Source organism: Gallus gallus, unplaced genomic scaffold, assembly GCF_016699485.2.
Source record: "Gallus gallus isolate bGalGal1 unplaced genomic scaffold, bGalGal1.mat.broiler.GRCg7b scaffold_43, whole genome shotgun sequence".
Taxonomy (NCBI): domain Eukaryota; kingdom Metazoa; phylum Chordata; class Aves; order Galliformes; family Phasianidae; genus Gallus; species Gallus gallus.
The window spans coordinates 67,312-81,437 of NW_024095995.1; the positions used below are offsets into that span (position 1 = coordinate 67,312).

At 60.9% G+C, this 14,126-nt stretch overlaps 2 protein-coding genes across 2 annotated transcripts in view; both read left to right on the forward strand.

Annotated features, from left to right (window-relative positions):
* ASPDH (aspartate dehydrogenase domain containing) overlaps positions 1-13,873 on the forward strand; it is a 28,382-nt gene extending 14,509 nt beyond the window's left edge. The window contains exons 5-8 of the mRNA XM_040657019.2: positions 1,174-1,323; positions 7,603-7,835; positions 9,517-9,668; positions 13,657-13,873. Coding sequence (XP_040512953.1) covers positions 1,174-1,323; positions 7,603-7,835; positions 9,517-9,668; positions 13,657-13,694 — 573 coding nt within the window. The 3' untranslated portion in view covers positions 13,695-13,873. The remainder of the gene's footprint in view (positions 1-1,173; positions 1,324-7,602; positions 7,836-9,516; positions 9,669-13,656) is intronic.
* On the forward strand, positions 3,374-4,852 carry LOC112530182 (soluble scavenger receptor cysteine-rich domain-containing protein SSC5D-like). The gene is made up of 2 exons (XM_040657018.1): positions 3,374-4,358; positions 4,584-4,852. Exons 1-2 carry the CDS (start codon positions 3,619-3,621, stop codon positions 4,816-4,818), a joined length of 975 nt encoding a protein of 324 aa, XP_040512952.1. The 5' UTR covers positions 3,374-3,618; the 3' UTR covers positions 4,819-4,852.
* Positions 13,874-14,126: the final 253 nt, after the last annotated feature.

The following is a 14,126-nucleotide window of genomic DNA, read 5'->3' on the forward strand; positions in this document are numbered from 1 at the left end:
GGGGCCATTGGGGTTGGGATGTTGGGGTCATTGGGGTCATTGGGGTTGGGACATTGGGGTCATTGGGGTCATTGGGGCCACCATGGTGGGGACATTGGGGTCATTGGGGCCATTGGGGTTGGGACGTTGGGGTCATTGGGGTCATTGGGGTTGGGACATTGGGGTCATTGGGGTCATTGGGGTCATTGGAGCCACCATGGTGGGGACATCGGGGTCATTGGGATTGGGATGTTGGGGTTATTGGGGTTGGGATTTGGGGTCACTGGGGACACTGGGGTCATTGGGGTTGGGACGTTGGGGTCATTGGGGTCATTGGGGTCATTGGGGACATTGGGGTCATTGGGGCCACCATGGTGGGGACACTGGGGACATTGGGGTCATTGGGGTTGGGATGTTGGGGTCATTGGTGTCATTGGGGACATTGAGGTCATTGGGATTGGAATATTGGGGTCATTGGGGTTGGGATTTGGGGTCACTGGGGACACTGGGGTCATTAGGGTTGGGACATTGGGGTCATTGGGGCCATTGGGGTCATTGGGGTTAGGATATTGGGGTCATAGGGGTTGGGACGTTGGGGTCATTGGGGTCATTGGGATCATTGGGGTTGGGATATTGGGGTCATTGGGGACAGTGGGGTCATTGGGATTGGAACATTGGGGTCATTGGGGTCGGGTTTTGGGGTCACTGGGGACAGTGGGGTCATTGGGGTTGGAACATTGGGGTCATTGGGGTCATTGGGGTCATTGGGGTTGGGACTTTGGGGTCATTGAGGTCATTGGGGTTGGGACATTGGGGCCATTGGGGTTGGGACATTGGGGTCATTGGGGTCATTGGGGCCATTGGGGCCATTGGAGTTGGGACGTTGGGGTCATTGGGGTCATTGGGGTCATTGGGGTCATTGGGGTTGGGATGTTGAGATCATTGGGGTCATTGGGGTCATTGGGGTTGGGACATTGGGGTCATTGGGGTCATTGGGGCCACCACGGTGGGGACATCGGGGTCATTGGGGTCATTGGGGTCTTTGGGGTCATTGGGGTAGGGATTTGGGGTCATTGGGGTCATTGGGGTCATTGGGGCCACCACGGTGGGGACATCGGGGTCATTGGGGTCATTGGGGTCATTGGGGTCATTGGGGCCATTGTGGACGCGCGGCCCACCTCCCTCTGTCCGCAGTTGGGGTCCCCCACAGCGCTGGCGGACCCCGAAACGGAGCAGCGGCTGCGGGGGGCGGCGCTGCGGGGGGGGCACACCCTATACGTCCCCCGGGGGGCGCTGTGGGGCTGCGAGGACATCCGGCGCATGGATGACGACGGGACGCTGGCGGTGACAGCCGGGGGACAACGGGGGGTGGGGGGCGCCGTAGGGGTGGGGACACAATGGGGTGGGTGGGGGACACCATAGGGGTGGGGACACTGTGGGGTGGGGGGCAGTGTGGGGTGGGGGACGCCATAGGGGTGGGGACACTGTGGGGTGGGGAGCAGTGTGGGGTGGGGGACGCCATAGGGGTGGGGACACAATGGGGACACTGTAGGGACAGCATAGGGATGGGGGACAGTGTGGGGTGGGGGACACCGTGGGGTGGGTGGGGGACACCATAGGGTGGGGACACTGTGGGGACACTGTGGGGTGGGGGACACCATAGGGGTGGGGACACTGTGGGGACACTGTAGGGACAGCATAGGGATGGGGGACACTGTGGGGTGGGGGACACTGTGGGGACACCGTGGGGTGGGGGACACCATAGGGGTGGGGACACTGTGGGGTGGGGGGCAGTGTGGGGTGGGGGACACCATAGGGGTGGGGACACAATGGGGACACTGTAGGGACAGCATAGGGATGGGGGACAGTGTGGGGTGGGGGACACCATAGGGGTGGGGACACCGTGGGGTGGGGGACAGTGTGGGGTGGGGGACACCATAGGGGTGGGGACACAACGGGGACACTGTAGGGACAGCATAGGGATAGGGGACACCATGGGGTGGGGGACACTGTGGGGACACCGTAGGGGTGGGGACAGTGTGGGGTGGGGGACAGTGTGGGGGTGGGGATGGGGACACTGTGGGGACACCGTGGGGGTTGGGGACACCATAGGGGTGGGGGACACCATGGGGTGGGGGACACTATAGGGATGGGGACACTGTGGGGTGGGGGACAGTGTGGGGTGGGGGACACCGTGGGGTGGGTGGGGGACACCATAGGGTGGGGACACAATGGGGACACTGTAGGGACAGCATAGGGATGGGGGACAGTGTGGGGTGGGGGACACCATAGGGGTGGGGACACCATGGGGTGGGGGACACTGTGGGGACACCGTAGGGGTGGGGACAGTGTGGGGTGGGGGACAGTGTGGGGGTGGGGATGGGGACACTGTGGGGACACCGTGGGGGTTGGGGACACCATAGGGGTGGGGGACACCATGGGGTGGGGGACACTATAGGGATGGGGACACTGTGGGGTGGGGGACAGTGTGGGGTGGGGGACACCGTGGGGTGGGTGGGGGACACCATAGGGTGGGGACACTGTGGGGACACTGTAGGGACAGCATAGGGATGGGGGACAGTGTGGGGTGGGGACACTGTAGGGACAGCATAGGGATAGGGGACACCATGGGGTAGGGGACAGTGTGGGGTGGGGGACACCATAGGGGTGGGGGACACTGTGGGGACACCATAAGGATGGAGACACCATGGGGACACCGTAGGGATGGGGGACACTGTGGGGTGGGGGACACCATAGGGGTGGGGACAGCATAGGGTTGGGGACACTGTGGGGACACCGTAGGGATGGGGGACACTGTGGGGACACCGTGGGGCGGGGGACGCTGTGGGGGTGGGGACACAATGGGGACACCATAGGGATGGGGGACAGTGTGGGGTGGAGGACGCCATAGGGTGGGTACACCATGGGGTGGGGACACTGTGGGGTTGGGGACAGTGTGGGGGTGGGGATGGGGACACTATGGGGACACCATAGGGATGGGGGACGCTGTGGGGTGAGGGACACCATAGGGATGGGGACACAATGGGGTGGGGGACAGTGTGGGGGTGGGGGACATCATAGGGGTGGGGACACTGTGGGTATGGGAACACCGTGGGGACACCATAGGGGTGGGGACACCATAGGGGTCGGGACAGCACGGGGTTGGGGACACTGTGGGGACACCATAGGGATGGGGACACCATGGGGACACTGTAGGGGTTGGGGACATCGTGCGGTGGGGACACCATGGGGACACCATAGGGGTGGGGGACAGTGTGGGGTGGGGGACACCATAGGGGTGGGGACACCGTGGGGTTGGGGACACCGTGGGGTTGGGGACATCAGGGGGGTGGGGACACTGTGGGGACACCATAGGGGTGGGGACACCGTGGGGTTGGGGACATCAGGGGGGTGGGGACACTGTGGGGACACCATAGGGGTGGGGACACCGTGGGGTTGGGGACATCAGGGGGGTGGGGACACCAACAATAGCGTCCCCAAACCCTACAACGGTCCCCAAGGTGGGACATCCATCCAACCCTATGGTGTCCCCAAGGTGGGCCGATGTCCCCAAACCCTACAACGGCCCCCAAGTTGGGATGACGTCCCCAAACCCTATGGTGTCCCCAAGGTGGGCCAATGTCCCCAAACCCTGTGGTGTCCCCAAGGGGGGACGATGTCCCCAAACCCTACAACGGTCCCCAAGTTGGGGTGACGTCCCCAAACCCTATGCTGTCCCCAAGGTGGGACGATGTCCCCAAACCCTACAATGGCCCCCAAGGTGGGACGACGCCCACCCAACCCCACAGTGTCCCCAAGGGGGGCCGATGTCCCCAAACCCTACAATGGTCCCCAAAGTGGGACAATGTCCCCAAAGTCTTATGGTGTCCCCAAGGTGGGACAATGTCCCCAAACCCTACAATGGTCCCCAAGGTGGGCCGATGTCCCCAACCCCACAGTGTCCCCAAGGTGGGCCGATGTCCCCAAACCCTACAACGGTCCCCAAGGTGGGACATCCATCCAACCCTACGTTGGTCCCCAAGGTGGGCCGATGTCCCCAAACCCTACAATGGCCCCCAAGGTGGGGTGACGTCCCCAAACCCTATGGTGTCCCAAAGGTGGGCCGATGTCCCCAAACCCTATGGTGTCCCCAAGGTGGGCCGATGTCCCCAAACCCTGTGGTGTCCCCAAGGGGGGACGATGTCCCCAAACCCTACAATGGTCCCCAGGGTGGGTCAATACCCCCAAACCCTACAACAGTCCCCAAAGTGGGACGATGTCCCCAAATCCTACAACGGCCCCCAAAGTGGGATGATGTCCTCAAAGTCCTATGGGGTCCCCAAGGTGGGACATCCATCCAACCCTATGGTGTCCCCAAGGTGGGCCGATGTCCCCAAACCCTGTGGTGTCCCCAAGGTGGGCCGATGTCCCCAAACCCTACAATGGCCCCCAAGTTGGGGGACGGCGCCCACTCGACCCCACAGTGTCCCCAAGGGATGACAATGTCCCCAAACCCTATGGTGTCCCCATGGTGGGCCGATGCCCTCAAACCCTACAATGGTCCCCAAGGTGGGACATCCATCCAACCCCACAGTGTCCCCAAGGGGGGACGATGTCCCCAAACCCTACAATGGCCCCCAAGGTGGGGTGACGTCCCCAAACCCTATGGTGTCCCAAAGGTGGGCCGATGTCCCCAAACCCTGTGGTGTCCCCAAGGGGGGACGATGTCCCCAAACCCTACAATGGTCCCCAGGGTGGGTCAATACCCCCAAACCCTACAACAGTCCCCAAAGTGGGACGATGTCCCCAAATCCTACAACGGCCCCCAAGTTGGGATGATGTCCCCAAGGTCCTATGGTGTCCCCAAGGTGGGCCGATGTCCCCAAACCCTGTGGTGTCCCCAAGGGGGGACGATGTCCCCAAACCCTACAACGGTCCCCAAGGTGGGACAATGTCCCCAAACCCTACAACAGTCCCCAAAGTGGGACGATGTCCCCAAATCCTACAACGGCCCCCAAAGTGGGATGATGTCCTCAAAGTCCTATGGGGTCCCCAAGGTGGGACATCCATCCAACCCTATGGTGTCCCCAAGGTGGGCCGATGTCCCCAAACCCTGTGGTGTCCCCAAGGGGGGACGATGTCCCCAAACCCTACAATGGCCCCCAAGTTGGGGGACGGCGCCCACTCGACCCCACAGTGTCCCCAAGGGGTGACAATGTCCCCTAACCCTATGGTGTCCCCATGGTGGGCCGATGCCCTCAAACCCTACAATGGTCCCCAAGGTGGGACGATGTCCCCAACCCCACAGTGTCCCCAAGGGGGGACGATGTCCCCAAACCCTACAACGGCCCCCAAGGTGGGACAATGTCCCCAAACCCTACAACGGCCCCCAAGGTGGGACATCCATCCAACCCCACAGTGTCCCCAAGGTGGGACGATGTCCCCAAACCCTACAACGGCCCCCAAGTTGGGGTGACGTCCCCAAGGTCCTATGGGGTCCCCAAGGTGGGACAATGTCCCCAAACCCTACAACGGCCCCCAAGTTGGGATGATGTCCCCAAGGTCCTATGGTGTCCCCAAGGTGGGCCGATGTCCCCAAACCCTGTGGTGTCCCCAAGGGGGGACGATGTCCCCAAACCCTACAACGGCCCCCAAGGTGGGACAATGTCCCCAAACCCTACAACGGCCCCCAAGGTGGGACATCCATCCAACCCCACAGTGTCCCCAAGGTGGGACGATGTCCCCAAACCCTACAACGGCCCCCAAGTTGGGGTGACGTCCCCAAGGTCCTATGGGGTCCCCAAGGTGGGACAATGTCCCCAAACCCTACAACGGCCCCCAAGTTGGGATGATGTCCCCAAGGTCCTATGGTGTCCCCAAGGTGGGCCGATGTCCCCAAACCCTGTGGTGTCCCCAAGGGGGGACGATGTCCCCAAACCCTACAACGGTCCCCAAGGTGGGACAATGTCCCCAAACCCTACAACGGTCCCCAAGGTGGGACGATGTCCCCAAACCCTACAACGGTCCCCAAGGTGGGACATCCATCCAACCCCACAGTGTCCCCAAGGTGGGCCGATGTCCCCAAACCCTACAACGGCCCCCAAGTTGGGATGATGTCCCCAAGGTCCTATGGGGTCCCCAAGGTGGGACAATGTCCCCAAACCCTACAATGGTCCCCAAGGTGGGCCGATGTCCCCAAACCCTACAACGGCCCCCAAGTTGGGGTGACGTCCCCAAACCCTACAATGGTCCCCAAGGTGGGCCGATGTCCCCAAACCCTACAACGGCCCCCAAGTTGGGATGATGTCCCCAAGGTCCTATGGTGTCCCCAAGGTGGGCCGATGTCCCCAAACCCTGTGGTGTCCCCAAGGTGGGACAATGTCCCCAAACCCTACAACGGCCCCCAAGTTGCGGTGACGTCCCCAAACCCTACAATGGTCCCCAAGGTGGGCCGATGTCCCCAAACCCTACAACTGCCCCCAAGTTGGGATGATGTCCCCAAGGTCCTATGGGGTCCCCAAGGTGGGACAATGTCCCCAAACCCTACAATGGTCCCCAAGGTGGGACGATGTCCCCAACCCCACAGTGTCCCCAAGGTGGGCCGATGTCCCCAAACCCTACAACGGCCCCCAAGTTGGGATGATGTCCCCAAGGTCCTATGGTGTCCCCAAGGTGGGCCGATGTCCCCAAACCCTACAACGGTCCCCAAGGTGGGACAATGTCCCCAAACCCTACAACGGCCCCCAAGGTGGGACATCCATCCAACCCCACAGTGTCCCCAAGGTGGGCCGATGTCCCCAAACCCTACAACGGCCCCCAAGTTGGGATGATGTCCCCAAGGTCCTATGGTGTCCCCAAGGTGGGCCGATGTCCCCAAACCCTGTGGTGTCCCCAAGGGGGGACGATGTCCCCAAACCCTACAACGGTCCCCAAGGTGGGACAATGTCCCCAAACCCTACAACGGTCCCCAAGGTGGGACATCCATCCAACCCCACAGTGTCCCCAAGGTGGGCCGATGTCCCCAAACCCTACAACGGCCCCCAAGTTGGGATGATGTCCCCAAGGTCCTATGGTGTCCCCAAGGTGGGCCGATGTCCCCAAACCCTGTGGTGTCCCCAAGGGGGGACGATGTCCCCAAACCCTACAACGGTCCCCAAGGTGGGACAATGTCCCCAAACCCTACAACGGTCCCCAAGGTGGGACATCCATCCAACCCCACAGTGTCCCCAAGGTGGGCCGATGTCCCCAAACCCTACAACGGCCCCCAAGGTGGGGTGACGTCCCCAAACCCTATGGTGTCCCGAAGGGGGGCCGATGTCCCCAAACCGTACAATGGTCCCCAAAGTTGGATGATGTCCCCAAAGTCTTATGGTGTCCCCAAGGTGGGCCGATGTCCCCAAACCCTACAATGGCCCCCAAGGTGGGACGATGTCCCCAACCCCACAGTGTCCCCAAGGGGGGACAATGTCCCCAAACCCTACAACGGTCCCCAAGGTGGGACATCCATCCAACCCCACAGTGTCCCCAAGGTGGGCCGATGTCCCCAAACCCTACAACGGCCCCCAAGTTGGGGACGGCGCCCACCCAACCCCACAGTGACCCCAAATGTGCCGCCCCCCTCAGGCCCTGAAGGTGACGATGACGAAGGCCCCGCAGAGCTTCCGCCTGCAGGGATGGCTGCGGGAGCGCCTGGAGGCCGCGCTGACGTCGGGGGGCCGCGCCGTCCTCTACGAGGGTCCCCTGCGCCCCCTCTGCCCCATGGCGCCCCACAACGTCAACGCCATGGCGGCCGCCGCCGTGGCGGCTCCGGGCCTCGGATTCGATGGCGTCCAGGCCTGCCTGGTGGCCGACCCCGAGTAAGGGGACATCGGGGTGGGGGGGACATCGGGGTGGGGGGGAGTGGGGGGCTTTTTGGGGTGGCGCATCTTTGGGGTCACCTCTTGGGGTCACCTCTTGGGGGTGTCACAACTTGGGGTGTCATATCATGGGGGTGTCGTATCATGGGGGTGTCGTGTCATTGGGGTCACCTTTTGGGGGTGGCGCATCTTTGGGGTCACCTCTTGGGGGTGGCGCATTTTGGGGGTGGCACCTTTTGGGGGTGTCGTATCATGGGGGTGTCGTATCATGGGGGTCACCTTTTGGGGGTGGCGCATCTTTGGGGTCACACCTTGGGGGTGGCGCATTTTGGGGGTGGCACCTTTTGGGGGTGTCGTATCATGGGGGTGTCATATCATGGGGGTGTCGTGTCATTGGGGTCACCTTTTGGGGGTGGCGCATCTGGGGGTGGCATCTTTTGGGGGTGTCACATCATGGGGGTCACCTATTGGGGGTGGCGCATCTTGGGGTGTCATACCATGGGAGTGTCATATCATGGGGGTCACATCTTGGGGGGTCACCTCTTGGGGGTGTCACATTTTGGGGGTGTCGTATCATGGGGGTCACCTCTTGGGGGTGGCACTTTTTGGGGGTGGCGCCTTTTGGGGGTGTCACGTCTGGGGGTGGCATCTTTTGGGGGTGTCACATCATGGGGGTCAACCTCCTGGGGGTGTCACATCTGGGGGTGGCACATTTTGGGGGTGTCATATCATGGGGGTCAACTCCTGGGGGTGTCACATCTTGGGGGTGTCATATCATGGGGGTCACATCTTGGGGGGTCACCTCTTGGGGGTGTCACATTTTGGGGGTGTCGTATCATGGGGGTCACCTCTTGGGGGTGGCGCCTTTTGGGGGTGTCGTATCATGGGGGTCACCTCTGGGGGGTGGCACTTTTTGGGGGTGGCGCCTTTTGGGGGTGTCACATCATGGGGGTGTCATATCATGGGGGTGTCACATCATGGGGGTCACCTCTTGGGGGTGTCACCTTTTTGGGGGTGTCACCTCTTGGGGGTGTCGCCTTTTGGGGGTGTCCTATCATGGTGGTCACCTCTTGGGGGTGGCACTTTTTGGGGGTGGCGCCTTTTGGGGGTGTCACCTCTTGGGGGTGTCACCTTTTGGGGGTGTCACATCATGGGGGTCACCTTTTGGGGGTGTCACCTTTTGGGGGTGTCACCTCTTGGGGGTGTCACCTTTTGGGGGTGTCACATCATGGGGGTCACCTTTTGGGGGTGTCACCTTTTGGGGGTGTCACCTCTTGGGGGTGTCACCTTTTGGGGGTGTCACATCATGGGGGTCACCTCTTGGGGGTGTCATCTTTTGGGGGTGTCACCTCTTGGGGGTGTCACCTTTTGGGGGTGTCACATCATGGGGGTCACCTCTTGGGGGTGTCACCTTTTTGGGGGTGTCACCTTTTGGGGGTGTCACCTCTTGGGGGTGGCGCATCATGGGGGTCACCTTTTGGGAGTGTCACATCTGGGGGTGTCACCTTTTGGGGGTGCCACCTTTTTGGGGTGTCACCTCTTGGGGGTGTCACCTTTTGGGAGTGTCACATCTGGGGGTGTCACCTTTTGGGGGTGCCACCTTTTTGGGGTGCCACCTTTTGGGGTGCCACCTTTTTGGGGTGCCACCTTTTTGGGGTGCCAGCGGCCGTTGTCCCCGCAGTGTCCCCGACTGCCACGTGGTGGAGGTGGAGCTGAGGGGCGTTGGGGACGACGGCCGCTGTGTGCGCGTCACCTCCCGGCGCTCCAACCCCGCGCCCCACGGCGCCGTCACCGGGGACGCCACCCGAGGGGCCTTCTGGAGCTGCCTGCTGGGTGGGCACGGGGACCTCATGGCACCTCCTGTCACCTCATGGCACCTACTGTCACCTCATGGCACCTACTGTCACCTCCTGTCACCTACTGTCACCTACTGTCACCTCATGGCACCTACTGTCACCTCCGCTCACCTCCTGTCACCTACTGTCCTCATGTCACCTCCTGTCATCATCACCTCCTGTCCCCATGTCACCTACTGTCACCACGGGGACCTCATGGCACCTCATGTCACCTACTGTCACCTCATGGCACCTCATGGCACCTCATGTCACCTACTGTCACCTACTGTCACCTCATGTCACCTACTGTCACCTCCGGTCACCTCATGTCACCTACTGTCCTCATGTCACCTCCTGTCATCATCACCTCCTGTCACCTACTGTCACCTCATGGCACCTCATGGCACCTCCTGTCACCTCATGGCACCTCCTGTCACCTCATGGCACCTCCTGTCACCTCCGGTCACCTCCGGTCACCTCCTGTCACCTACTGTCACCTCCTGTCACCTACTGGCACCTCATGTCACCTCCTGTCACCTACTGTCACCTCATGTCACCTCATGTCACCTCCTGTCACCTCCTGTCACCTACTGTCACCTCATGTCACCTCATGTCACCTACTGTCACCTCCTGTCATCATCACCTCCTGTCACCTCATGTCACCTCATGTCACCTCCTGTCACCTACTGTCACCTCCTGTCACCTCATGTCACCTCATGTCACCTCCTGTCCCCATGTCACCTCCTGTCACCTCCTGTCACCTCCTGTCACCTCATGTCACCTCCTGTCACCTCATGTCACCTCATGGCACCTCCTGTCACCTACTGTCACCTACTGTCACCTACTGTCACCTCATGGCACCTACTGTCACCTACTGTCACCTCATGTCACCTACTGTCACCTCCTGTCACCTCATGTCACCTCATGTCACCTACTGTCACCTCATGGCACCTCCTGTCACCTACTGTCACCACGGGGACCTCATGTCACCTCCTGTCACCTACTGTCACCTCATGGCACCTCATGGCACCTCCTGTCACCTACTGTCACCTCCGGTCACCTCATGGCACCTCCTGTCACCTCATGGCACCTCCTGTCACCTACTGTCACCTACTGTCACCTCATGGCACCTCCTGTCACCTACTGTCCTCATGTCACCTCCTGTCATCATCACCTCCTGTCCCCATGTCACCTACTGTCACCTCATGGCACCTCATGTCACCTCCTGTCACCTACTGTCACCTCATGGCACCTCATGGCACCTCCTGTCACCTACTGTCACCTCCGGTCACCTCATGGCACCTCCTGTCACCTCATGGCACCTCCTGTCACCTACTGTCACCTACTGTCACCTCATGGCACCTCCTGTCACCTACTGTCCTCATGTCACCTCCTGTCATCATCACCTCCTGTCCCCATGTCACCTACTGTCACCTCATGGCACCTCATGGCACCTCCTGTCACCTACTGTCACCTCATGGCACCTCCTGTCATCATCACCTCCTGTCCCCATGTCACCTCGTGTCACCTACTGTCACCTACTGTCACCTCATGTCACCTCCTGTCACCTACTGTCACCTCATGGCACCTCATGGCACCTCCTGTCACCTCCTGTCACCTCCTGTCACCTCCGGTCACCTCATGTCACCTACTGTCACCTCCTGTCACCTCATGTCACCTCCTGTCATCATCACCTCCTGTCCCCATGTCACCTCCTGTCACCTACTGTCACCTCCTGTCACCTACTGTCACCTCATGTCACCTCATGTCACCTCCTGTCACCTCCTGTCACCTACTGTCACCTCATGTCACCTCCTGTCACCTCCTGTCACCTCCGGTCACCTCCTGTCACCTACTGTCACCTCATGGCACCTCATGTCACCTCCTGTCACCTCCTGTCACCTCCTGTCACCTCATGTCACCTCATGGCACCTCCTGTCACCTCCTGTCACCTCCTGTCACCTACTGTCACCTACTGTCACCTCATGTCCCCTCCTGTCCTCTCCTGTCATTGTCACCTCCTGTCCCCATGTCACCTCCTGTCACCTACTGTCACCTCCTGTCACCTCATGTCCCCTCCTGTCATCATCACCTCCTGTCACCTCATGTCACCTCCTGTCCCCATGTCACCTCCTGTCATCATCACCTCCTATCATCGTGTCCCCTCCTGTCCCCTCCTGTCCCCTCCTGTCCCCATGTCACCTCCTGTTCCCTCCTGTCATTGTCCCCTCCTGTCCCCTCCTGTCACCTCCAGCCACCCCCTCCTGTCCCCATGTCACCTCCTGTCCCCTCCTGTCCCCTCCTGTCCCCTCCTGTCCCCATGTCTCCTCCTGTCCCCTCCTGTCCCCTCCTGTCACCTCCAGCCACCCCCTCCTGTCCCCATGTCACCTCCTGTCCCCTCCTGTCCCCTCCTGTCCCCTCCTGTCCCCATGTCTCCTCCTGTCCCCTCCTGTCCCCTCCTGTCCCCATGTCACCTCCTGTCCCCATGTCACCTCCTGTCCCCTCCTGTCATTGTCCCCTCCTGTTCCCATGTCCCCTCCTGTCCCTATGTCACTTCCTGTCCCCATGTCCCCTCCTGTCCCCATGTCACCTCCTGTCCCCTCCTGTCCCCTCCTGTCCCCATGTCACCTCCTGTCCCCATGTCACCTCCTGTCCCCTCCTGTCATTGTCCCCTCCTGTCCCCATGTCCCCTCCTGTCCCCATGTCACCCCCTTTCCTCTACTCTCATTGTCACCTCCTGACCCCTCCTGTCATTGTCACCTCCTATCATCGTGTCCCCTCCTGTCCCCATGCCCCCTCCTGTCCCCTCCTGTCCCCATGTCACCTCCTGTCCCCTCCTGTCCTCCCATCACCTCTCCCATATCCCCATATCCCTTCATGTCCCCAAAACCCCACACTCCCCACGACCCCAATATGGCCCCCAATCCCCCCTAAATCCCCCATATGTCCCCTAACTCCCCCATATCCCCTCAGTCCCCATAACACCCATACCCCAATACGCCCCCAATCCCCCATATCTCCCCTAAATCCCCCATATCCCCCCCATATCCCCATGTCCCTTCATGCCCCCAAATCCCCACACTCCCCACGACCCCAAAATGTCCCCCAACCCCTCCATATCCCCCATATGTCCCCTAAATCCCCCATATCCCCCCATATCCCCTCAGTCCCCACAACCCCCATACCCCAATACGTCCCCACACCCCCATATCCCCCCTAAATCCCCCATATCCCCCCCACAACCCCATGTCCCTTCATGCCCCCAAAACCCCACACTCCCCACGACCCCAATATGGCCCCCAACCCCCCCCTATCCCCCATATATCCCCTAAATCCCCCATATCCCCCCCATATCCCCTCAGTCCCCACACCCCCATACCCCAATACGTCCCCACACCCCCAATCCCCCATATCCCCCCTAAATCCCCCATATTCCCCCCACAACCCCATGTCCCTTTATGTCCCCAAAACCCCACACTCCCCACGACCCCAAAATGTCCCCCAATCCCCCCCATATCCCCATATGTCCCCTAAATCCCCCATATGCCCCCTAAATACCCCATATCCCCCCATATCCCCTCAGTCCCCATAACACCCATACCCCAATACGCCCCCAATCCCCCATATCTCCCCTAAATCCCCCATATCCCCCCCACAACCCCATATTCCTTCATGCCCCCAAAACCCCACACTCCCCACAACCCCAATATGTCCCCCAATCCCCCCCATATGTCCCCTAAATCCCCCATATGCCCCCTAAATACCCCACATTTCCCCCATATCCCCTCAGTCCCCACACCCCCATACCCTAATATGCCCCCATGTCCCCCAATCCCCCATATCCCCCCTAAATCCCCCCCATATCCCCCCCATATCCCCATATCCCTTCATGTCCCCCATACCCCACACCCCCCATATGTCCCCACAACCCTAAATCCCCCCCCACGTCCCCATAACCCCACTAATTTCCCCTATATCCCCCTCAGCATGCCGTGGGCACGGTGGCTGCGTGCAGCTCTGCTAAGAAGACCCCATAAGGACCCCAAATGTCCCCCCCCCCGGGAATGGGGGACTGAAGACCCCATAAGGACCCCAAATGTCCCCCCCCCCGGGAATGGGGGACTGAAGACCCCATAAGGACCCCAAATGTCCCCCCCTTGGGATTGGAGACAGTGCCAATAAAGGCCAATGGATGAGACCCCATAAAGGCCCTATAAGGACCCCATAAAGGCCCCCTGACCCCATCATGAACCCCTCACCCCATAAGGACACCATACAGACCCCACAAGGGCCCTATAACCCCCCCCCAACCCCATAAAGACCCCATCAGGACCCCATAAACCCCCCTGACCCCATCAGGGCCCCCTCACCCCTTAAGTGCCCTATAACCCCCCTCCCAATCCCATAAAGGCCCTATAACCCCCCCCAATCCCATAAAGGCCCTATAAGGACCCCA

Bases quoted from the DNA above. Each gene is read 5' to 3' on its own strand.
- LOC112530182 (XM_040657018.1), top strand. From the start codon at position 3,619: ATGTCCCCAAACCCTGTGGTGTCCCCAAGGGGGGACGATGTCCCCAAA. The intron at 4,359-4,583 runs GTGGGCCGATGT...AGTGTCCCCAAG, and splicing joins AACCCTATGGTGTCCCCAAG to GGGGGACGATGTCCCCAAAC.